Source organism: Haliotis asinina, chromosome 6, assembly GCF_037392515.1.
Source record: "Haliotis asinina isolate JCU_RB_2024 chromosome 6, JCU_Hal_asi_v2, whole genome shotgun sequence".
Classification (NCBI taxonomy): domain Eukaryota; kingdom Metazoa; phylum Mollusca; class Gastropoda; order Lepetellida; family Haliotidae; genus Haliotis; species Haliotis asinina.
In genome coordinates, this window is record NC_090285.1 from 20,362,133 (window position 1) to 20,389,183 (window position 27,051).

At 39.7% G+C, this 27,051-nt stretch overlaps 1 protein-coding gene across 1 annotated transcript in view; it reads left to right on the forward strand.

Annotated features, from left to right (window-relative positions):
- Window positions 1-27,051, forward strand: part of LOC137287103 (pyrokinin-1 receptor-like) — a 93,774-nt gene that overhangs the window by 48,441 nt on the left and 18,282 nt on the right. The window contains exon 2 of the mRNA XM_067819239.1: window positions 24,216-24,752. Within this exon, the coding sequence (XP_067675340.1) occupies window positions 24,216-24,752 (537 nt within the window). The remainder of the gene's footprint in view (window positions 1-24,215; window positions 24,753-27,051) is intronic.

Sequence of the window (27,051 nt, forward strand, 5' to 3'; positions counted from 1 at the left end):
CATTTATTTTTGTTGTAATGTCCTAAAAAGTATATAATTTCAAGTTACATACTTCCCTTATAAATCGATTAATGTGATATACTCGTTGTTTTAGTGTCCTTTGGCGACAAATTTCATAATTGTAACGTATCCCTTTTTTAAGTCACGATGTGGCTGAAATATTGCAAAAGTCACTTTAAAGTTTAACTCAGTCACTCAGTGTTTTATCACGACAAGATATATATAAGATGGGTCAGTCTAGTGGTTAATGCGCTTTCTCAACACTATGCATTACATTCCTCAGACGGGTACAATGTTTGAAACCATTTATGAGAAAATTGTCTAAGCGACATAAACTGTACGCACGAGTAAACGACAATCGGAGATCACTAAACGACACATACACGCGCATGTATTTCGAATTCAAAAATATTTCATCAGTGTGAACCACATGTGCACTGGATTGGAAAATTGAAAGAAACATGGTGCTGACAGTAAAGGCGACGTTCGGTTCAGATCATTACAATTAAATGAATAACATAGATGTTTTACCACAAAACGCCCATCATCACAATTCCGGAGACTTTTCGTTTTCATACATATGCAGTTGGCGAAATTCCATGTTATTCATCTAGTTTCACAACTCTTACATTATATACATATATGTGGATACCTTCTCAATATACACTACACTACAGTGATTGTAAATATATCTTTTGAGACATAAGCGCAAAAAGGCAGCAAGGCTACCTTACCATCCAAATCCTGGAAGCAGTGATAAGAAAGAATGATCACTGCACGTTCAAGTTGACCTTTTCCTAGATCACAACTAAAACCAATGGGTATTTAGTGAAGGATCGAAGTACCTTCTATCTTACCATTCCTTTTGATCTAATGGAACACTAGACGCGCAATAATTACAGAAGGAGTCGAAGCGATATATTTTAATTTGAACTGCACATGTCGATATTCCGAAATAGCTCGGGTTCTTGACTCAATGACTCGTACAAGAAGCGTCAGACTGAGGACACGCTGGACAGTATATGTGGCGATGGGATCATAAATTGGCTCTGCAGAGATTTCGGATGAATATGGAAAAGGGCTTTGACGCCTTTATTGTACTGATGGTTGTCCATTGTGGTAGAGGTGTTATATTGTGTTACACAGGTGATGGAAAGCCTTGTTCCTCGGCTTCCGCCTTAGACATATATACAACTTTGAGCGCCTACTTGTTTAGGCGAATGAGTTCTTCACTAAGACCGGGCTCAGTGTTAAGGGTCCCTAGATTGGTGATCTACTGTCAGTTGTTTGCGGTCTATGGCCCGCCTTCTTCACATTAGATCGTCTCAATAGTAAAAAAGGGCATTAGTAGCGTATGAAATAAGGCCCGTCCGACCGCTGAGAAGGCCAGCTTTCTGACGGACGGTTTAAATTGACAGCTAATTGATCGGCTATCCCGATGGTCTGGGTAAAGTCACCCTAATTGGTCTGCTTAAATCCTTTATGGTCCGGCAGCATTTTTAGGTTACCAGCCCAGATGGCTGGCTGGGTTTGGGTTTATCTCATACACTGGGTTTAGATTAAGCTACGATTTGACATCTTAATCTCTGATATGCTAGTTTGTTTTTCTGTCTGACTTTTTGGTCTCATGTAACTTCATGTTTTATTCTGTGTATAGCTTGTTTCAGTCACGACATAGCTGAAATACTGACAGTGTGATTTAATATGTTCACTCACTCACTCACTCTCTCTCTCTCTCACTCACTCACTCACACTCACTCACTCACTCAATCACTCACCCACTCACCCACCCACTCACCCACTCACCCATTATCACTAGGAAACAGACCTCTCCTGGAAATGACTAAACAAGTCCTATCATAAACTGAAATAAAGAAAATTTCATCGAAGGAAAATAAAAAGAAATGTCAACTAAATACACGTCAAATAGCACTCTGTTTTTACCAAAGGCCTATAACGGCTTTTAGTTAAAGTTCGCCATGATATTGTCACAATATTGATTTGAGAATTAAACCTTCAACGTTCCTTAGTACCAAATCATTTATCCATTATATTTTCATGTTTGCATTAATCACATTCACTCTGAAAAGGCTATGTCATTCTTGAGGTTATAAGTTTTTGTGTTCAATGAATTTAGAAAACAAATATGATTAGAACAAATGATTGATCGGTATTTATAAATCCCCTTGTATGAAAGGGGCCTGGTGGGTTTGCGCAATGGGTTGTTTAGAAAAGCACGTCAGTAGCTGCAGTAATTGCGTTCGGGTTTTTGGAGGACGTTGGAGTAGTCTAGTCGTTAAGGTGTTCACGAGTCACACCGAATGTCCGGGTTCGATTTCCCTGGTGGGTACAATGTTTGAATCCCACTTCTGGTGTTACCCGCCGTGATGTTGATATAACTCTCTCAATTACTTTCAACTATTGTACGACATGCCAGAAACCCACCCGAATTCAACAAATATATGTGCATATGTGACAATATCACCAGGGGAAGATCAGTGAGCGATTCCATTTAAATAATAATAACACTAATGAATTTGTGAACAATATTTATAGTTAATCCTTCATTTTAAACTAGTAAAAAAATATGGATAATGTTTCAAATTTCAAAAATGATGAACATGATAAAGACAGTTTTCCATTAAATTAGTGTCCAGATGTTTTTGAAGTCTTTTTAGCTTGAAAAGTTTAAAATATCCTTCAAAATATTCGTTCCTTGGATGTGCACGTGTCATGAAGCAATTTACGTCAGATGATTATGTTTTTTGTAATATTCACACTCATTATTTGCCTTTGTCATTACCAGAATTGCCTGGCAATACAATGCACAGGGATGTGTTTTTAACAATAAATGCTACTGCAGGCATTTTACCAATTTGGAATGGTGAGTGCACCCCCCGGCTGCTACTGAAACAAAAGCAAAGTAACGTCATTTATTTTCGGGTTTCTTTCGTGCTGGTTTTTTTTTCAGTTAGCCTATCCGCAACGATGAATGCATCAAAGCCAACGGCATAATTGTTTCTGCTTGATGAACGTAGAATATTGAGAGCATACTAAAGCGCTTGATACTGATTACATGACGTCATGAAGTCACCTGCACGTGATGTTTGCCACTCACACCACGTGCGCACGCCTCCTCACATTAATTACCGTCATTTGATGTTACGTTTTTTCACTTCCAGGATTTTTTCGACTCAGTGCGTATATCTGTCTTTGATATCAGAGCAATTAGATGACTATTTCGGTATAATATGCGGGTGCTAAGTTTCAAAGGGCCCTGAAGCTGAGCTGGCTCAATTACTACATTCACATCGCCAAAGATACATATATGGTCAACGTTTCTTCTACATAACTAACTGTACGAAACGTCCCGTGAACAACCGGGTTAGAGTTGGGTCTTCAGCTACTCATGTATGTTGTAAGAGGCAACTAACGGGATTGAGTGGTCAGGTTCGGTTTACACATAACATCGTACCCAAATTGCGTAGATCACTGTTGATCACTCCATTGTCTGGTCCAGATTCATTTTTTTTCTAAAACTAAAATATTACTGAGTGCGGCGTTTAACAACCCAACAACTAACAACACTGTACAAAACCCACCCTTGTTGGAATACAAGAAACTGACGCTGTTATGATTTACGGACATCATGTAAACGGAGTAAATGTTGGCTCTTTTTGAGAAATATAAACGTGAAGTCTTGCTTTGTTTCGTGACAGACATCACTAATACACGACACATGCTGACATACAATTACTTCTCTTAACGAAATACAAACTACAGCAGAAACAGTAGGAGGACCCAGTTGTATGAATTGTTCAATTTGCTCGTCACACTAAAGATCCGGGTTCGATTCCCTACATGGATGCACTATGGGAAGTTCATATGATTTCTGGTGTCACCGGCTGTGAAACTGAAATAAAAACAAAATTCTTAACGTCCTTTAATCAAAGCAACCTTATCTCTTAAGGTCAACCTTATCTTTAAGATCACAACACTAGACCTTTACTAGGGTTAGCCTTCCGTTGCACGAAACAACCTTAACGAAGGTTAACCTTAATTTAAGGTTGAGAACTAAGGTTGGTCCGACCCAACCTTAGCGTCTCTAGGGTTGGGAAGGGAACGTGGCGGCTGTTTCTATTTTATTTAACGAGATTGAAAGAAGTTTGAGGAAGCAGAGAATGTACAGACACAGAGTGAGTCAACTGGGTACGCTGAATTCACGTGGTAACTAGGGACGCTTCCATTACTCCTGCGCTGAAGAGTTCAGCCCTAATTAAGGTTACGACTGAAGTTGGAGTCCGAGTTAAGGTTGCTCCATCGCTGTTTTGTACAGCGGGCGTATCCTTTTCTTAAGGTGCTCGCAACTCTAACCTTGGTGTTTAAGGTTCATCTTCGCTAAGGTTGTTTTGAACAACGGAACACAGGCCATCGTACACCAGCCTCGCGTTCTCCTATGTTAATTAGATGATGGAATTATTTGTTGTTTAATGTCAGCTATATTAGATAGAAGAACAAATAGTTATACATGAAGTGGGCGACTGAGTGAGTGGGTGCATGTCGACGCAAAAGATCACTAATCCCATAGCAGTCATAAGAGAAAACAAAATCACAGATACCTTACTTGTCTAACATAGCACACATTTAGCCCGAACCAGTGAAGGCATTAACCAAAAACCTACCCACCCCTCTCTGTGAAATTGATTAGAAATGTACGAAATGAGAGTTTTGTCTGGACTTGCAACGAGACGGACATAATTACTGCAATATGTAATAGACCCCTCTCATATAACGTGACACACGACATAGCCGGGATGGGGTTCAGCCAAGGTCGCGTCCTCCGTCCTCCCTAATGCTACGTCTGCCGTACCACCTAGATGGTTAATACGATGTTTCACAGATAACCGACTAAGCTGAACTCCATAGTTGAAAAACATAACGACCTATAACTGTTATTAGTCAGACGCCTATACTTACACGTGTGGCTAATGGGATGGGGATTCTGTCATATGGGCCTGAATGTTACTGTATTCACCCAAGCGAGATTTATGTAATTACTATTTTTCTGTAATTCTGAAATAAGTCCGGATGCTATCCAATATCAACTGAGTAGCAGTCAGATGATTTCATAACACCCATGCGATTTCAATGCAATCATATAATAAATGGATTTTTGGTGACTAGTACGAAATAATTGCAGACCTCCGGCAAGGGAAAGGGTGAATGCAATGTCGGTCAGACCAATTCGCAGTTCAGTATTTCGCCCCTTAGTCCCATCAGGGTCTGCTGATCGTTAGTTTGTTTGAAGCCTTCCTTCGTTGCAAGGTCTTCAGCAACCCATGCTTGCCCCAAAGGCGGATATGCATGTCGTAAGAGGCGACTAACACGATCTTGTGGTCAGGATAGATAACTTGGTTCACACATGTATTTGCGCAGATCGATGCTCATACAGTTGACCACTGGATTGTCTGGCCCTGACTCGAGTATTTACAGATCAATGCCACATAGCTGGAATATTGCTGAGTGCAGTATAAAAGTATATTTAGTCACTCATTCACCTCTCCGTTACACTCCATCAGATATACTCGCACTCGTTTTGGCTTAGGGGTACATGTAAATGTCTGTTATTAAGACACACTTCATGTGTTCCTTCCTCAACAAGTTCATAGCACAGGGCATGATGGAAACACTCTTCTGAACCGAGGACACTTATAACTCGTATTTCACACCACTGCATCTAGTCATGCACAAGAAACTCTCTAAACTGGAGACAACGTGTTTTAATGTACCGTTTATGTGACAACGCCATGAATTTAAAAAAAATGTCTGTTTTTTTTTCATTTGTCTGTTTTTTTCATGTGGCGAAAATCAATAACATGTGTCAATATGGAAATGACTCAAAGCCTCCACAGTAACAGTGTTCATGTTGTAATGCATCCTAATGTGAAAGTTTTCTTTGAAGATTTTAAGTAATCTGTTTCATGGGCTGAAGTGACTTTGCGAATTACTTACACTTGCTATATAACCTACACACTAGTCATGCTGAAATGTTGTTGTTTTTTTCCCTCGTGAGGGGGCGTTCTGAAGATGCATTGGGACAGTATATTGGATATACTGGTGAAATGGCATTTTCTGAGGCCTTTGTCCTTTGATGCATATATGTGTTTTTGTGTGTACACAGTGAAATGGTAAAATACAAAAGAACAGTTCACGTCTTACAGCAGGAAGATGTTTTGTAGTTTTGATAAATGCAAAGGGTCACGGTAACGTCAACGTTTCTGTTGGATAGTTTAGTATGTTTAAAGAAACTGTGTTCAAGATCGTGTAGATTTGCACAAGTCTCGATGCTAATAACTGATAGTTTGTATGGTAATTTGAAAATAAAACAACTATAAATAACAGACTGGAGTCATTAGACTGTACCCTTATCTAGACTTGCCTCCTTAAATGAAAGAATTACTATTTATCCTTGGCTACACACTGCTACACGGAGCTAAACAGGGCTTTGTCCGTGTTGAATATAGGCAAGAAGCTAGATGCTAAAGCTTGTGCCTAGACTTGCTCAAGTCTCTAAGGAAATCATTTATGGTGTAAATGACTATTATAGACTGGGGTCCTTACTGGCTCTAATCTAGACTTGCCTCTTCAACAGACAGAATTACTATTCATCCCATTGGCTCAGCATTCCGTACAACCTTGGAGCAGAGACCATATACCAATATGGTCTCTGCTTGGAGGAAGACTACACAAAGTGTTATCCGTGTAGAGTATGTGTGTGGATCTAGACGCTAATAAACCTATAGCTCTGTGTCCGAACTGACATACCTTTGAGACATGTACCACGGTGGTGCCACCCTCAAGCACGGGCATGATGTTAGTCTAAGGCAGAAACACATCCGGGCAATCAAAGTCTTCTGGCATGCTTCCGGCACGGAACTCTACCGCATTCCGGGAAATTCCGGCTAATTCCGCCGCCTTGGGCAACAGGGCCGATTATGCTTCCAGAAACCAAACCGCTGTTTGACAGCAAGACCGAAATACATGCCAAGACTTGAAATAACTGATTCACTCCACATCCCCGCACGTCTTTGAGAGGGTTTAGGATTAATAAAAAAAGCAAAATACAAAATATTCTGATGAACCCCGACTCGAAATGCTTCACAATAAAATAAATCATGAATTCAATTTTATCATTATTTATTTATTTATTTATTTATTTATTTATTTATTTATTTATTTATTTATTTATTTATTTATTTATTTATTTAAAGAACGTTTTTAATGTGTTCATCAACCAGTGTTCAGCTTAACGAAAGCTGTAATTCTTCCACAGACGTAAACACTACAAATCATTTCATTTGATAACCATCAATTTTCTACGTCTTTACATGTTTTTATTTCATTAGCTTACAGAGATTAGAAATCTCAGACGTATTGACTAAATTTTCCTATCTAGTCTACCCTGTATAAGCAGTTTCTATATTTGGTGTGATTTTGACACATTCATAATCCCATCAGGAACAAGGCTACGGCATGTTTCAAAGGTTCAAACATTTTGCAAATCCCTGCCAAGCCAAAGTCGCGAAACTTGTTAGATTACGTTATTAAGTGATTTAATAGCTGCAAAGTAAATGTCGGCAATTTATAAATCATATCAATACAGTTACCGCATTTTCTTTTTGATCTGGCATTTCAAATTACGCACCATTCAGCGGACGGGCAGGACATTGTGTCTCGCTGCATGGTGCTTTCCGCCCTTGACTCCGTCTAGTAATTATTGTCTAGAAATATGTATCCTTGAAAATGATTTACGGGCTCATTCACTTCCTATAACCTACCGGAAAATATCATCCGGACTTACTTAACAGATTTTCTTGGCGAGTGAGTGAGTTGGTTTGAAGTCGCTTTCGCGATTTATCCGCCGATATTTACCGTTATATTGTTTGTATACAAGGTCTGAGATAAAACCACTTTCGAAATTTTGTGAAACGGATTCCATCGCTATCGTTGACAATGATGTGTATGTAATTTAAAATCACAACTAATATGGTTTTTAAGCCACTTTTAGGAATATTCCAGAACTATCACGGCGGGGGCACCAGAAATGTCTTTCACTCATTCTACCCATGTGAAGAATAGAATTTGGGTTTCCAGCGCCACCTGCCTGCTCACAAAGGTTTTAATTTAAGAATGCATGGCATGACTATATTCAGGTGAAAAAATACTTTTGTAATTGCCTCTATCACCTGTCTGTTGTGAACAGGTTGCAAACAGGGCGCAAAGTTCAAAATTACAAAAAAGAATGACTGACTTAAATGTTAAAGTTAAAAATCATTTATAGCATTTCTTCTGATGAAAACGGGCGATGAGTACATCCGAGAAAGATCGATTTTATCATTCCTTACATGGAGAAAATAGGCGGTAATTCGAATGTGTGAGTCAGTTTAGGTTTACGTTGCTGTTAGACAACATTCCTGCAACAGCACAGTGGGAAACTCAAAACGCTTACAACAAAACTACCCCACCGCCTGTGGTAATCTGAGGTTTAGATTCAGAATGATATCTGGGTGATTATAAAGAACAAAGGAAACATTACCCATTGACAACCCTACTGGATAATACGATGATAGCCGTTAGTGGTTCCTGTGCCGCATGTGAGGCATTCCAGGGCACTCCGTGTGTATTCATACGGACTGTATGATATACTAGAAGACGGATATTTAGTCTCTTCCTGTGACTGTGACATTTATCTGAAGGATATATGACGTGTGTGTGTGTTCTGCCGTCTGTCTGCGAACCTAATGTTATAAAGAACCTTCCATATGAATAGCCGCACAGCTGGTGATGTGGCATTAAAGGTAGAAGATCTTGTCTTGTAAATATGATACATTCTAAAACCCTTTCGTCTAGTGTTAATCCATTTTTATTCTTTATTGTATTGTCTGATATTTTTGCTTATATGGACATTTAGAAAAGTGATTGTCTCTGGACAAAATCTTGTCTACTGACTGCAAGGTTCAGAATACCCGGTTCGCGTGACAGAAAACGTTTTGTGCAAATAGGTATTTTCTACCACATTTTTGCACGGAATTATTGTTTTCGCATAATTCACAAAAAGCTCATGCTTTTGATCACGAGTTCCCTATACAACAGTTTTGCAACTGATATGCAAATCTAGCCTATAAATAACGAATTCAGTGCATCCATTGCGTATGTGGTACGTATGATTTGCGTAACACTAATAGGTGCATATGCAGTACGTATGTCGAGCGTATTGAACTTATGATGACCGCATGTCTGGCTCACTTCAGACGAACGCTAAGCATATTCCGAGGGTATTACAGATTTATTTAAGAGGTAACTGTTTCCCGCTGTTATCGTTACTACTGCAGGTTTGATGCAAGTACGCTGCTTGTGAGTTAGTCATAAGTTACAAATATGTATTATGCTCCCGCTGCCCCATCGCAGGACAAATGGTACTGATTAGGACAATACGTCGGCATTCGCAAGACGTTCGTTCAATCTGAGTTGACGGTGCCCTGGAAGTATGCTAAGGACATACGTCCAAAGCTCGGTGGTGTCAGTTAATCCTACTACTCAAGTGTCTGAAGAATGACTGTCTGAAGAACGACTGTCTAAAGAATGGGAAGTCACCTATAGCCGCGTTTAAACTTCCTATCCCTAACGAACACATAGACTCGTAGCGTGCTTAATCGATCCCGGACCGATGCACCGCGTATTTATAACTCATGACCTGCGTATCAGCGTATTCATGAGCAATTCCTAATTTTTGGCAAGGTATGCATTTAATAATATCATACTTTATAAATCTTACTAACTTAACGACTGAAGTAATATCCTGATTAAAAAGGACTAGAGCAACATTCGAATGGGTGAGAGTTTATAGTTTTACGCAAAGCAAAGTCCATGATATCACTCTTGTTCTACAGTTTTTCGGATGCTAATGGATGGTCTATATTATGACAAGAAATTCTTCAAAGGCTTAGATGAAGCGGGAAATTGCCACAAACGGATCCAATCATTTTGGAATGTCGACACCAATCACATCACAGGCCTTCAACACAGGAATGGCGACGAATGACAAATCCTCTATTTCCTCCATTACACATTTCCTCAGCTGAAGGTTTATTAAAACGTAAGGCATCGGGCTGCTGGCTACTTTCCTAGTCACTGCACAGTTTAAAATGTCTAAAACACTTTAACTTCATAACGCCAGTATTCGTGTCACCGATTGAAACCGATTGCTCACCATGACAGTAAAAATGAATTAAGAGATCTGGGCTGTGAAAATGGAGCGCACGCATGCGCGCGCACACAAACACACACACACAACACACACACACACGAACTCTTGCACACACATACATACCAAATATGGTTCCTGCAAAGGACATAAAAGGCACAAAATCGCCAAATCCAAACGAAGACAGACAGAGAGAGAGAGGGAGAGAGAGAGAGAGAGAGAGAGAGAGAGAGAGAGAGAGAGAGAGAGAGAGAGATGCATACACGCATACCAAATTCGGGCACTCCACTATACTGCTAACTCCAAACGTAGACACACACACACACACACACACACACACACACACTAAATTTCAACACAACGCCACAATACCGACCCAGCTTCAGACGAAGCCGACATTTAGACTGGTAATGGACAACAGGTATACATGCAATATACTTCAAATATAGCAAGTAGATGTTAGATGTTCCAACACTGTGATAAATGTTCAAACGGTTCTGGAAAACACTTCATCATCTTGGTCGACGTCTAAAAAATCTGTGCGTTGCATAGCTCACGCACAGCCAACAAGACTCAAGAGATGGTCTTCATATTCCATCATAAGGCTCATCAGTTTGCGATCGCTTTCAAAATTGTTTTGTCTGGGAGTCTCCACGAAAATAACTGTTACACCAACTGGAATTAGCAGTTGTCGTGATCTCTACGTCGTGACTCATTACTTACAGGTCAGGACGACCCCGATTCTGTCGGTGATATTTTTTTCTAGAAAGTAAGACAGGGAATACAGACATTTTGAAACTGGCAATGCCTATCTTAGCACTCCAGTCTTCTTGATGACGAAAGAACAACGGACGTAAACGAAGAACACACTCTTCACGAAACAGCCTCTGGTTTCGGCCTTCTACTTTCGACTGTTAGTATATTGCATTTTTGAGTTGTTGGGTGAATCTTTGTTATAACAGTACTGATTTATTGAAAGAATCATGTCCAAACGGTGTAAAAAATATTTCTGTATCTATTTCTAAAAGAAATTCGGAATCAATAATTGTTGTGTGTAAAATCTAGTTTGGCTTAAGTTTTCAATTGTTTTATGGAAGGAAGGTGCAGTTCTTTTCCATGCTTTACATGTCGAAGTATTATGAGGTGTACCTCATGATCTTGAATGGTTTCGGGTAAACAGTTAACTTTATAAGTCTTTACATTATCCTTTTATGTCAGATGGCACCGACCGGACTCAATACGCTTACCTTTCTTGAACACATGTTATCAGCACAGGATTGTGATTCATTAACGCAACAATATGGGAAGAGCAGCAATATATAGATGAATGATTGTGTTATTATATTTTCAGAGATGTCCCTGTGTATATGTACATGTATGTGTTAGAACTTTACACTGAAACATTAATTCTACTGTAATATGAAATAAATGCTTTTCAAGAAGCTCACAATATGATAGACTTGGGAGGAACTTACAATGTACTGAATCATATCCAATTTGTTTTGGTTTTCCAATTTAATGAGGAAAACATGTATTGCTTAAAATGTTGAGACACAAAGTTAAAAACAAACTTTTAAGTATTGTATGGTGGAATTTCTTTTAAGGTAAGTGGTTTTTTGATAGCTAAGCGTCTTGTTTCATCAAACCTGGACTTTGGCTCTGTCAAACGTCTGTCAAATGTCCCAGTTTTTTTTATATATTTCCGCCTCGCTCGGCATCCGTCCTTTCAAACTTTAATAGGAATTACTGGGTCACAAACCCCTTGTCCAATACAACAGGGTAAATTACACAATATCCATTGTCTCAATTCAAATTATATCATTATATCTTGAATCTCCAATGCTGCATAGTTTAAGCAATCCATCAACCAGCCAACAATAACATTATCTAGTCACTCGACAACGTTGGTAAAAGCAATACATAAATAGTGTTTACGTGTATAGCCACATGGCAACAGTGATGTTATCCACTGTTTGCATCGACAGAATAGCTCAGATTACCAGATTAGAAACATGGTCTGAATGTCTCAGACCAAGCCAGACTAGCAGGCTAATCTCCTCCAACATGGTTTTCAGGATTGCTTTTGGCATCAGTAGGAAAAGGAAATGGTAGACATCCTAAAATGGTACTCCTGTCTGCTTTGCCATGGTTATTCACATAGCACTATATTCGTCTTCTAACTTTGTTTTATAGTTCATGTTAAGTCCAATAAGCAATGGCTAGTCAACATGATTTGATAGATACCGCGTGTTAATATTACTCCGGCGATGTTTACGATGTATAAAGTCTAGACACTTTTGAAGGAGATCTATGGTCATGAGTCGAGTGGTGGGGATTACTAGGGCTCGACAGAAGTGTGTGTGTGTGTGTGTGTGTGTGTGTGTGTGTGTGTGTGTGTGTGTGTGTGTGTGTGTGTGCATGTGCGTGCGTGTGGAGGAGGAGGGGGTGGAGAGATGGTTCTCTGAAGACGAGTGCGAGCCTTAGTAATTTACAATGAACTTTATTCACTTTTTTCCTTGAGATGGACACTTAAACGAGTACTCTAGTGGTGAATCCCTACACAGTGCATGTATTACAAAAGCACATTACACCGGAGACTACAGATACAGTTGGTGAGCAAGTCACCAAAGGCGTAGCAAATGCATTCCCTGGGCAGTGCTGGAAGTCTACAATAGCCACTTTGGGTTCGAATTCTGACGCATAGTCTCTTCCTTCATCACGTTGACGTGTCGTAAAATAACAAAACAATGTTCAAAGCTACGTTGCTGTCGACACTTTTGGAACTCACCTCCACCCAGATGTGCTGCAAAATAATTCGAAAGACGAGCAGGATGAAACTACGCCATTAATTAATGTACACTTTCCAAAGTTAAACTGACTTGACGGTGAGTTATTTCCAATGGATTTGTTCCAAATGGCCAATGCTGACACTACAACTGCAGCTGAAGCATTTTAAAATGAAGGAGATTCTTGATGCTCAGTAATACCGCTAAGTTACCTTTCCAAGCTCGTTATTCAGGAAATGATGGAGGCAAGTCTATCATCGAGCATCAGATTTTCCAGCTGAGGTACCTCGCGGAGAGCAGAGTGAAGGTACACTTGCGGGGTCACGGTAAGGGCAGGCCGATTACCGCCCAGGGGAGCGTCCTGTCCACTTACTTCTGCCTTGTTGGAGTGAACAATAGATTGATATACACTAATGATAGGCCAGTCTGGTTTACAATCATCTGTCATGTTCTAAGCCCGTCCTTGCATTTGCTGGAACCACGACGCTGTGCAAATACTTTGTAAACAAGAAGTTTGGAAACAATGCTGAAAAGGTTGTGAAACTCTGACATCTAACTTATCGTCTCGTGTATGAAATCCCCGTCTGATTCTGCTCCAGAGAACCTTTTTACACAGCTAACTCTGAGTCTCAAGGGTTTCTTGAAACAGAAAGTTTGGTGCATAAAAGGGTTTCTAGGACACATTCAGCGTGGTATGTTTTACCGTTTTTCTAACTCTGTCATGCACCAGGGCTTTGAAGATAACGAGTATTTTGTCTGGGGAAATATTTTTGTCATTTCTCATAAACCCAACGTTAAAGAAAGCGTCTCTGGGGTATATTCAAAGCTCAATATTTCCTTATCGTTCAAGCGACAGCGCTTTGTACTTACACAACTAGAGCTCGGGCATGGATGATATACGTTTTACTACACAATTATTACCCTAGGGTGGTGAACTGGGAGTGAAGTGCCCTTCGAGACCGTTGATGAAGACTGAACTGTAAGGGTAAAGATGGAGTGTTTGGACCCGTATGCATAGATCAGACCTGAGGGTGGCGATAGCATCTCCATCTGACATTACTGACCCGACATTATTGCTGTAATTAGCAGATACGTTGGATGGAGGTGTTATAAGTGACTCTTCAGTCATCTCGGACTGGCGTATTGTCACTGTAATCAACCGCTGTGCTCTGCGATTCTGTTTTCAATGCCTTGCTCCAGCTTCTGGAAAGCAGGAAAGCCTTGAATAGAAGGTAATAGCTCACACGGGGCAAACCTCTCACATCTGCTCTGGCTTCCTGCCCCAAACGCTCATTCTGACAAGATTAAATATTGCTTTTAATTCCTCTGTGCAATTTCTGTTTGAGACTTTGGTTCGTGTTATGGGCTTCTTCATACTGCTTCATTCTCTGTCGCATGGGCGACATAAGACGCTACCATTGGGCAATGGTTGTACTCAATAGGAATACGATCAAGCCCACGATCGTAAGATTCTGGGAGCCTGGAGGGCGAAACTGAGGACAATTAATTGGATAGCAGAGTTAGGTGATATTTACTGACTTTCTACCATATCATGTTAAGACAAAACATATCCACTCACCAAATTATGGTTTCTCGTACCTTGTACAATACGAAAGCTTTAAAAGAAACTTTCGCTCGACTTTAGATTCACTATTTCAGTCAATTTTCCTTATCGCAGTTGTTCCAGGCACAAACCAATCTTCATCAAAACATTTTCATTAATTGTATTGATACAAGATATTACAAGGGGGAATATTAGGTTAGGACTATTTCTATGATTAAGTTTCCAGCACGTTGTCGGTGGTCGCTGATCGACGCAAAGTGGCGTGTTGCATGTCATTGTAGATTGTTGTTCACAATATCAATCACCGATTTATCTAGTCAAGTATTTATAGGCCGCCGTCCTTTTCTCTTATATATTCCTGTTGCTACTTTGAAAAACAAAGTAACAGTAAAGTCACCTTTTCCTTACACGGGATTTCAGAAATGTGAGGGAACACCTCGGGTAGCCATGTATAATTCATGTTCTTAGCATCCTGTTGACTTGCTTATACATAACGTCGACGTACTCCAATTGGACTATCTGGTCCAGACGCGAACAATTACAGACCGTCGTCATGCAGCTTGTATGTTGGTGAGTGTGGCGTTGAATAACAAACCCACAAACATGCCCACAACCCTTGACATATTTCTATACAGGGACCATACAAACAGAGATAAAATCTGGACAACATCAGCAAATTTATATCTGTACCCCATAGCTTGAAATGATCAGACCGATTCACGGCAAAACATAACGTAATAGTTTTACCGTCACTAGGCCAGTGCTCTTAGAATGCTACCATCCATCTCAAGGCTGGTGTGAATTCTCAATGTGTTAATATGTCCATGTAATTTGACACCTAAAAAGCACTGGTCTTTGTTTAAGAGGGGAAGCTGTCACATTAAGAGGATGGGAATGGCGGCTGTATGGACTCACTCGCCACGACACTTCTTCATGTTGATGAAACATTGCCGATGTGGCGCTATGTATTGGCCCACTCACTCATTCACTCACTCACTTCCATTGCTGTCTCGCATAAGATAAACGCATAACCCAACAATAGTTATCTTACGCAATATTTGCCTATAAAGTCACTGATGTTAGAAAAATATGTGATGTTAATATTATGCCTCATTATCCGTCTTGTGCTAAACCCCGCGGTTTAAAATTGTTCTTCAGTAACCAGTGCTTATCGTAAGAGGCGACTGACGAAATCGGGTGGTCACGCTCGCTGACTTGATTTACAGATGTCATCGTATCCTGAGTGCGCAGCCCGATGCTCATGCTGTTGATCTTTGCATTGTGTGGTTCAGTCTCGATTATTTACAGACTGTCGCTATATAGCCGGAATATACTGAACTTACTCGTCCACTATCTTGTGCTCGGATGCTTCCTTCATGTATATCCTTCGTGTATACCATATAAAATCACACGTTTTTTTCTGAAATATTATGATACAATGATCATAATACGCCATTTTACAGAAGTACGCTTGTGCCTTTAATCCAATGTCTGCATTCTATAATTTGTGTTGAAATTGAAATAAATAAACATGTGACATCAGTCAATTACTTCGTGTTTCATCAAAGACACATCTTTAAATGCCACGAACTTGTCAGAAATTTTTGAATTGAGATAATGAGTTCGAAGTTTTTACAGAAATCGATTACTGGATGTAATTTAAATTGCCTTTGTTAACTTGCCACGTTCAAATAGAGGCCAGCAAACCTGTTTAAGATAAAACACCGGTGCATGAGAATAACCAGCCTCCAGTATCCGCCGAAGCAAATAATTGAGCATTAAAGGCCAATTGACTGTAAAAGGAAAAAATATATCACACAAAAGGGATACCACCAGGCCACCACAAACTTGGAGAAGATGATATTGTACTAACATATGTGAAAACTACGTAGTAGATCAAAATAAATGTAAACAATAGAACAAAGCGATCACAGAGGATCCAACAGTCAAAGCAAACGCAAGGATCAGAGTGTACTAAGAAAGCTTATGATTTAGTCATTTGTACAAAGGTGATATATGAACTTCAACCTGATCAAACCAGTTTATCCTATGTTACAGTCAAAACGATCTAAACGATCAGAGAGAAATATGAAAACATTTAGTTAAATGTTCATATGAGAGATATTGCTTACTTACTCTGATCATGAACGGACTCTCCTGCTCTTAAAAGATCTTATCTATTTAAAAATACGAATGTTCTTACGAGTGCTAGTGTCAGCTGAAATGTAATTGGAATACAAAACAGAACTGACTGAACTCATTAAAGAGAATGCGTAATTGTGTCATCAATATAAGGAAGGGCCAGCAAGTAACCACGGACACTTCCATGCTACATAACAGGTGTGTGAAAGTAAAATTGTGTGATTAGTGTTAGCCAAATGGTGTGTAGGCGCAATGAGGTGTAGGCATCGTGAGGACAAACACTGTGAAAAGGGTATGCAGGGTGTGTCCAATCGGTTTGGCACCACATTGCAAAATACGAACCATTAATATGTATTTGTATGTCCACAGTAAACAAAATCTGCATGTATGTCTATGTTTCTGCATCAACTTCTTTAAGTGGCACTTTAGAAGTTGGTATGATGAGGATGAAATAACTTCAGTGGAGTGGCAACTTCTTTCTGGCAGCAGATGCGACATAACTGGCATACTGTAATATAGGAGGTGCAAATGCTACGAGAAACGTTACGAGATTTTAGACTTACGAGAGTTTTTGTGAAACAGGCCCCAGGAGGGAAAAGCTGTTTTAATGAAATATAATATCCCTCGGGAATTCACCAGAGCCCAGTACATTCGACCCGAAGATCGTAGTTATTTTCGTTGCGGTCGTAAGCGTCCAATACACGCTGTTGACCACATTATGCAAAAGTGGTCGCGGAAAATATATGCGCTCATCAAATACGCCTCATTCCCAAGCCTCATATACCACGATGCGAATCTATTTGCCTTAATCCTTCAAGAATAACTAAAATGTAAGCTATTGCTGATCTCTGCTGACAACTTCAGAGCAGATGTAATTTAAGCTTTGGTATTAGTGTGTGTATTTGCCTTGACAACATTATTCGATTGTCTACAGTCAAGAACTCTGTGTCAATGTCACCTCCTGAGGGACAAACAGATCGGTATGTTGCCACGTGTATGCCAGAGGCAATGAATCAATGTCCCAAGATCTTGTGGCGGCAGTAATTGGATTATTTGTGAAGATAAGTGTTATTGCATTAATCATTATTCGGAATATGTTATCAGAGGGGTTGCAGCCGGCACATCAAGATAGGCAGTGTTCCGGACAAGGATTTTGTCTGACATGTTGGTGGTTGTTGTTGCTCCGTCCGACAGACGCCGATGTGCACGCAATGTCGTGGGTTGTCTGTTATCCACGTTGGAAATCCCTTCTTTGAATAAATCGCATTTTTTTCCGCAGAATACAAACGTTATGATCAATCCCTATGATCAATCAGCTGAAACATTAGCTTGAAGTTATGAGAGTTTTTGAGGTATATTTACAATTCTGTTACACTTCTAAAACTGAGGCTGAATGCACGCCGTTCACGTAAGATTGTAAGATCTGAGTAGTTGTTTGGTGTATGGATGACCCTTGAAGATCCGGGTTAGGATCCTCAGTAGCCCATGCTTGTAAGAGGCGACAAAGAAAATCGGATGGTCAGACTCGCTGATTTAGCTGACGCATGTAAATCTGTGATGACGGAGGGGAAGCTTCTTGAGTCATATCTGCAATGTTACTGAATTGACTAATGCGTTTTAAGTTAGCCACACAACACCCTTAAATCATGAGTGTAGGAATGGCATGTCTAGTATTTTGAATAAGGTATAATCTTAAACCCAAATCGAATGTATATAGTTCCATTCAATTTCTCAAGAATACAATAACCATAAGCACTTAGGATATCTTCTTTGAGTGGGTAATTGAGAAGTTGGAAGTCAGACAGCACAATGGATGACAGCTTCTTTAATTACAGGGCACGACGTTTCGATACACATTCTTGCATCGTTATCAAGGATGAATGGTACAGGGAGAGAACAGTGATAAATGTACAAGTGAAGATGTGTTGATGACGAATATAGGGATAACAAAGGGATTTCAGGGATAAAGATAGAAGTCGATGGAAGCTAATAAGTATGTCACTAAGGATATTGTCAAAATGAGGATGTCAGGCGAATCAATGGCGGATCTACACCGTGTCTTGTACGTCTCTTTGGCGTCCTTGGTGTTGACCTCAAGTACAGTATTCGTCAGTGCTATGTAGAAACACTGAAATATTAAAACAATGGCATCTTGCACACAAAGACATGTCCATGTTCATTACTGAGTTGCAGCGAGTGAGTTTAGTTTTAGGCCGCACTCAGCAATATTCCAGCTATGTGCCTGTTGTCTGTAAGTAATCGAGCCTGGAACCTGCAATCCCGTGACCAACAACATGAACATCAATCTGCGCAATTGGGAACCGATGACATGTGTCAACCAAGTCAGCGAGCCAGACCACCCGATCCCGTTAGTCGCCTCTTACGACAAGCATAGTCGCCTTTTATAGCAAGCATGGGTTTCTGAAGGCCTATTCTACCCCGGCACACTCACGGGTCACTTAGTTACAGAGAAGTACAGAGACTCATACCATCGACTCATTCACAACGTGGATTTTGTTTCATATGCTATGTAAATCTCGAACACACAATCAACATTCTGGAAGCTCTGTGGTAACGCTGACACCAAGAGTTACCGACACAAACATCAGTTCCAAAGAGGTGTATTCAGTTCTCCAAGAGAGCATGTACGTCTACCCATCGCGTGAAACTGAACGATACATCAACATATTTTGTTAGACTAAACTCCTGCGAATATACGCTTACTGTTGTTTATGGACATGGCTGCAACTATGCAAATGTAAACCGCCATAGAGAACTATACCACTGACATATTCGTGTCTATGTTTCACACCGAGGATCTGTGTGCCAAACCAACAGTAACAATCTTTGCAAATGAAGTTTTATATGCACGTAGCATTGTTTCCGACAAAGAATATATGAATAAATGGTATCATCACCCTCAAAATGAGCCTGGGCCACGAGATCTAAAATCCCAAGAGAACTACGACAGAAGTCTTATAAGGGCTACTTTAATCACACAGCACGGTCGACACATCACGGGGTATTAGAAAACATTATTTTCTAGGGCGACATGTATTTTGTACCACGTCGTTCTTTTAAGACTTCGGATTTTTTAGGAAAATTGAGTAGGCGCTTACTTAATCCTACAATGAATTAGAGACTTGCTGTCCAGATTACCCTGACGCTGCCTGCTTGCCTGGTTTGCATCAAGTTTTGACGAAAACTGTTGAAGTTTAAATAACTTAGGTGTATTTTATGTCATCATGTCATGTTCTTACAACATCTGCTTGGCCGTTAACATGGGGGAGACTACCTCATTCCATCGATGACGGTAATTGGAAGCCGAGATAAAGAATTTCCCTTATGCTTCTGGGACCCAGCACTGATGCCAGGGATATTAAGGAGAAGGCAAGAAAAAGTCTGACAGACAACCGCATCATTATCGAAAAAATAACTGAAAAACGTAACATAAAATTTGGTGTTTCATTTGTTTTTACATCATTTAGATGTGCTTGTCCGTATTCAAAACTGAAACTACTGTGATTGTTTAAAGTGCAGGTTGTTTGAAGTGAGTGATTATAAGCGGGGCACCATTTTCACCGCTTCAGAATTAAAGCAGCACAGCCATTTTTTATACCTATCATTAGTTTTACTGAAAATAGTGTCCACTGGAAAAATGCGACTGAATCATGATCATGTCTTTAACAGTCACTAGCTCGCTAGCTTCAGCACTAGACAAGAGAAGTGTTTAGCCAAACACGGGAACACGTGGTGCAAGACCAAATTCTGACATCATTGGTATCTCTAGGTATGGTGTGCAACGTTGGAAACATTTGCCAAGTGCCTAAGTCACTTAAGTAGATCACGACACTTTAGGAGACATATACTTCCGATGACAATTAGAAGTAGAATGTTGAATGAATATAACAATGTGACGATTCATTCATATGGACCAGAGAAAACCGCCAAGACCTTCGAAATTATCCTGCTCAATGTGTTACCCGCAGAACAGGAAGTATATACCTTTAGGCAAACACCCCATGTCATCATTTTTTTTCTTTGTGATCCATTCGTATCTAATTTTCATATCTATGTTTCTCTTTGAGCCCGCTGAAGACTCGACGGATAATTGGGAGTTTATATTTTCCTGGTGACGTATATCTTTGATAAAATAATATATTTAAAGCGATATTACAATCACCATACGCCATCGAGAGATTCATTAAAAAGCTAAAATCTTGGCTGTGAGGGCAGTCGAACAAATTTAAGTTTTGTCATCCCAACACCACTCCGCTTGACCGTTAATTCAGATTATATGCTTTAAGCTATTAAACCAAATACCTCTTTCTGAACCTTCATTACAACCACTTATTTCTACAAGACACTAAATGCAACGTCAAAATATACACAGGAATTGGGCACCAGGCTGTTGAAACTAGTCACCTCGTGCATCGGCATCTCAAGGATCGTAAACATCCTGTTTGTGCACATGTTTTCCCGATCACTTGGAATAACATCAAATGCATCATTTGACAGCACATCAATGGTATCAAAAAGATCAAGAGTCCAAAAAACATATGGAATGTTTGAACCTTTGTTGGGGCTTTTTGGGAAGGATCTTACAGTTCATTAATTCAAATGTCAGAAACAAAGAGATTGTTTTGTGGATTGGATGTTTGATCACTGAGATTCTGTATCGCCATGCAAATTGTCTAAGCTTGATTTAAGATGGTAGTTGCTACGCAGACAACACAATGCCTTCTCCGCAGACACGCAATATTTTGACATAATCACTTAAACATACATCATCATTCGGAAACATATTGTTAATATATTGTGGAACAAGGCATTGTTGTAATCCTAATTCAGCCGAGCGCCAACAACTACCACTTTGCCAAGCATTATGGTAAGACGCGAACCAAGGTCGAACCACCACCGTTCCTTAGTCCTGGTATAATAATATTTTTTAAAAAATGAAAAAAGAAACCACATACATGTACTTATGTGTATTTGATACAACATTACAAACGCATATGTGGTACTCATTTCTGGATTCCAACTCCGAAAGATGTTGCACGTATATTGTAACTAAAATCATACTCACTTATTACCTCACTCACTAAGCTATTTGCACTCACCTATACGCTCAGAGACATATTAGACATTAGCTAATGACGCGTGTTATCTTTACGGGGTAATCATTTTGGTTTTCTTTCTATCACAGTGTGCAAATGACGGTGTCACAATTTCATTCGCATTATAATAGAATAGTCGTTAGATAGTCAAAGTTTTATCTTTTCTAAATGTATCCCTGAAGTATGTGTTTACAGCAAACCGAAATGTTATCTTCACACTTAGTAGCTTCCAGAAATTAGTGTCTATCACTACCTGACAGTTTGGAAAGAGCCTATCTCGTTTTTGTTGCAATGCATTTTCGTAACGTCTCATGTTAAAATCTGGCAGTTATGCAAACGAACTTCTACAGTATATATACACGGGACATGTTTTCATGGCGACATGATTGGCTGCAGGCTGAAATGATGTAAGCGGTGTTTAAGAAAGAATTTATAAGTATTCACCATGTTTGACAAAGAATTTAAAGTGTGCAACGATGTTTGATAAAGGATTTAAAAGTATTCACCCATGTTTGACGAAGCATTTGGAAGTTTTCGTACATGTATGACAAATAATTTAATGGTGTACACTCATGACAAAAAAATTAAAAGCATTCAGCCATATTTGACAATGAATTTGAAAGTATACACCCATGCGTGACAAAGAAAATGAGAGTATACCCCCATATTTGATGATGACTAATAAGGAAACAAAACAAGAATTAACTTTTGATGGTGATATGCAACATGCTAGTATTATAGACGTATTGAGGATCTAACGATATAATCGCTACTGTTTTCGTCCAAGTAACGTTTTGATAACATTAGTAATTTCATCTGTCAAATACAGTTTCCAAGTGACTAGTCTCTTTTGTCCGTCAGAATATATGTACTACCGATGCACATATTACAAATGCACAAGGGTGATGTATCATTTGTTACATAAAATCGGTCCCTTAAGAACTAGCAAGAAGAATGTTTTTATTTGATGACCACGTATATTACTGAGACCATCTTGAAGTTATAGTACCGCATCAATTACCTAGAAAAACAATATCAAATGCACCATTTCTTAATCGTCTGGAACTGGCATCCCAGGACATTACTTCCTATTTATCTTGATTGAACTTGTGTTCACGGAATATGTCAGAAAAAGATGGAATGGCCTTCATTCCTTTTGAAAATCTCTATGATAAGTACAATACTGGATGTGAACTGTTTCTGGCCAGGATATTACAGTGCCATTTTACGTGAACCGCATGCTTTATAACGAAAATTGTTATTAATAGAATAAGTGCCTTTTTCATGTTTATCGAACAAATGCCATTTTGTAACTTGATGACTTCAAGCAACACGCCGCAGCGTTTAAAGGTTAATACTTTGAGTGTTTATTGTTGTATGCACGTGTTTACTCTCTCTGACGATTATTTCAAGCACCATTAGTGTAGCTATTGGCATTCGACCACGGTCATTCTACGGTTAAATACACCTAATTTACTTCGTGTTATAATCACTGCGTTTACACTGTGAAAATGATACAGGTGTTCACACTGATAAATAAATGTTCTGGACAGTAACATATTTTATATGTGAAACAGTTATTTGAAGATTCGTCCATTACGAAATGTATCGCAATGCTTTAACTGACTTGTGGTATGCCTGATTAAAGGAACAGAGAGATGAAACCGTCAGGGTTGGTGTTGCATTTGGTGATTATAAAGGACTGTGGTATCTTTCACTTGGCATTAACAAGAAACATTTAAAGGCTTCGGCTGTTTACCGAAGATAAACGTCTAGAGGTTTACACAGTGAATTCAGATTGATGCTGACATTATCTACAGACGGTTCCCTTCCTCTCGTTACTGTCATCCCATGAGGAATAATTTATTGTGATAAACGTAGATAAACTTTTAACTCCGTACTGTCTTTGCGCGGCCTTGCACCAACAAATCCTTTACCTTTAATTAGTAATTATCACTAATTCCCATTATCATGAAGAAAATACAGCTGGTGTTAAATTTCACACATTCGGTGAAAGCATGGGTGGAATGTTAGCTTTCATAGCATCAATTATTTCATTTTTTCTTTTTAATTATATTAGACGTCAAGATTTTAGTTGCTACTTAGTTAGGGATTAGGATCTGCCTCGTGTTCACTGTTCTTACTCCGTTGTCACGTGTCCGTGAAGTGACTCTACGTATTTGAAGACAGCCAGAACATCTCTTGGCGGAACGTTCCTATCCTCTGCGACGTTTTGTCTGATCCTGGTTCAAATATTTACAGATATGTGTGATGCGACTTGAACATTGCTGTATCAGCAACCAGCAACAGAACGATGGTTAATATAGCAATTTCTTTTCCAGCTCTACCACCAGATGTGTCAACCATATGGGAAGCATACCCTTGGAGGTTTGGGCTCGGCTTCTGCATCATCAAGTCCTTTGTGTCCGAGATGACGGCCTATGCTTCAGTTTTAACCATCACCGCCTTCACCATCGAGAGATATGTTGCCATCTGTCATCCTCTAAAAGCCCACTCCTGGTCGTCTTTGTCGCGGGCGGTGAGGATCATCCTTCTCATCTGGACAGTTGCTTGTGGCTGCGCGTTACCCTATCCAATCCACGCCAGGACCTTCTATGGTGTCCAACACCCCGAAACAGGAGAAAACTTGGAAGACTCGTTGTTGTGTAATATACCCGTGGACTTCAGAGAGCGGATGAAGTACATGTTCCAGTTCTCTACGTTTGCCTTCTTTGTCATTCCAATGGTGGTGATAACTATAATGTACGTGTTGATTGGGGTTCGGTTGTGGAAGTCGCAGATGGCTGTTGATGAGAAAAAGAACAAGACAGCGGCAGAGGCAGCATCCAAGGCCAGGAAGGCTGTGCTCAAAATGCTTGGTAAGTATCTGCAATATGCATAGATGGCAAAGGACGGCGTGAACCTGTGGAGTTCCTGGTTAGAATTGATCTTCAGTGACCCATTTTTGTTGTAAGAGACGACTAAGGGTGTCAAGCTCCTTAACTTCGTTGACACATGTCATCGTATCCCAACTGCATAGATCGATGTTCATGCTGTTGGTCACTGGATTGTCTCGTCAAGACTCGAATATTTACAGACTGCCTCCACAGAGCTGAAATATTGCTGCTGCGGTGTAAAACTAAACGCGTTTGGCGTCTTTGAAAGTCTTTCCAATATTGGGAGGGTGTGGTTCGTAGGTTAAGATCTTATCACTTTCAGTAACAATCATCTCTGGGATTACAAAATCTATAAAATGACCCTAAAACTCATACTAATGAATACAGTGCCTTTTATACTTTCAAATGCGTAGGCTCCGACATTGCCACGAGGTATTACTCATAAGGTTGATAAACAGTTAAAATGTGCAACAATTCCTAGTAACCGTTGATCCAAAAAAGAATAAAAAATAACGCCAATCCTAAAAGTAGCTTTTGATGCCTTGTTTACATATATGTACACATGCAACTTTGAATAATGTATACAATTTGATGATTGTACTCAGAATAACCACAAGGGACCTAGAAGACACTCACATGTCTTCAATTAAATGCAGTGATCGTTCTAAATTGCACTCTATTGGTGCACGGAGATGCAACAGAATTATTTATTGCGTAAACGACACACCTACAACATACATGAGTGCGTGTTGAGAAATAGAGTCGTAGAAAAGCAACGTGGTACGAGATGCGGTCATTATCCAACTCGGTCATATCTGAGGTTGCTGTTTTCTATTTCAAACTTTCAGGTAAAAGGGTCCAAAGCTAATTGACAGTGGAAGAAATAAAACAGGAAAAGAATTATTTGATGTACTCATCAGGCGGACAATGGAGTCTTTGAGCAGAGAGTTTTTTGAGAATAACATGCTAACATGCTAATGATATCGGTAGACCAGGGCATGCTTACCCTTTTCGCGAGCACCGGGTGTCGTCAATGATTTTCAGTGTTTCAGTCATATAAATTTCACAGCTAGTTTTTTTCCTCGATAGTGTTTCTAATGACAACCAAAACTGTGGACACTTTTGCATGGACGTGCTTATATTTAGTTCTACACATACACAAAAAAAGGAGGAAATGCATGGATGTTGACTTCGTAACGTTTGCATCTTTTTCATAAATTATGGGCATGTCTTTTACCTCAAGTGTGTGTTTCGTCGACTGGTTATAAGCAAAATAATGATTTCATACCGTCAAAATATTTCTGTCAAATCCAGTTTTCAGGTGCACGCTTTCTTTTTGCCAAGCAGTTGAATTCATTATAATTAATCCCAAGCTACATTACTGGTGGCTACATACAAAATATCAGGTCATTTGAAAACAGTTTCACGCCAACATTCCCACGTTTATTGACTAGATAACACCATCACTGATGGGGTTTAGATGAAACACTATCTATCATTACCAGAGTGGCTTAACCATCTTAGGGCACTCAAATTCAAAACCGGATATTATCACATTACCAATAAAGGCCGAGGTGTGAGGTTTCCTCTGCACAGTAACTATCAGGATGTCGTCAGCATCCTTATCAGGTAAAAACTATTGCTCCAGATGTATTAGACGAGATACAGGAGCCCACCAAATACCATGCACATTTCGGTCTTCGCTTGCACGTATTTATTTTGCCTGTCAGTTGACGAGGTTATCTCTATCAGAATGGACACGGAATCAGGTTGCATTTGGTGTCAGGTATTTTGATGTGTGAGAAAGGAATCTGAATCTGTGGCAGTTATTTTGACCATTTAACCGAATCCTAACTATTGCCAAGGTTAATTAAGGAGGTTAATCTGCCATGATGATGACATTTACTAATGAGCAAAGGATGAGTATGTCTGATAGTGATGTGTGATCTTGTGCGTATAACCCAGATGACAAATCAATTGAAGTTAAGCAGCGGTGGCAACGGAGAGTCCTTGGATGGGTGAGATGTTTTGCAGATCGAATTTCTAGGACTTGATACGTGAGTGAGTGAGTGAGGTTTGTTAAACGCCACTTTTAGCACTGCTCCAGCCATATCACGACGGGGGACACCCGAAATGAGCTACACTCATTGCACCGATGTGGGGAATCAAACCATGGTCTTCAGCGTAACGAGCGAACGATTTAACCATTAGGCTACCCTAGAGACCCAACTGGCCCACAACGACGCACACGTGACATGGGTACAGGTCGGGATGAGTCATA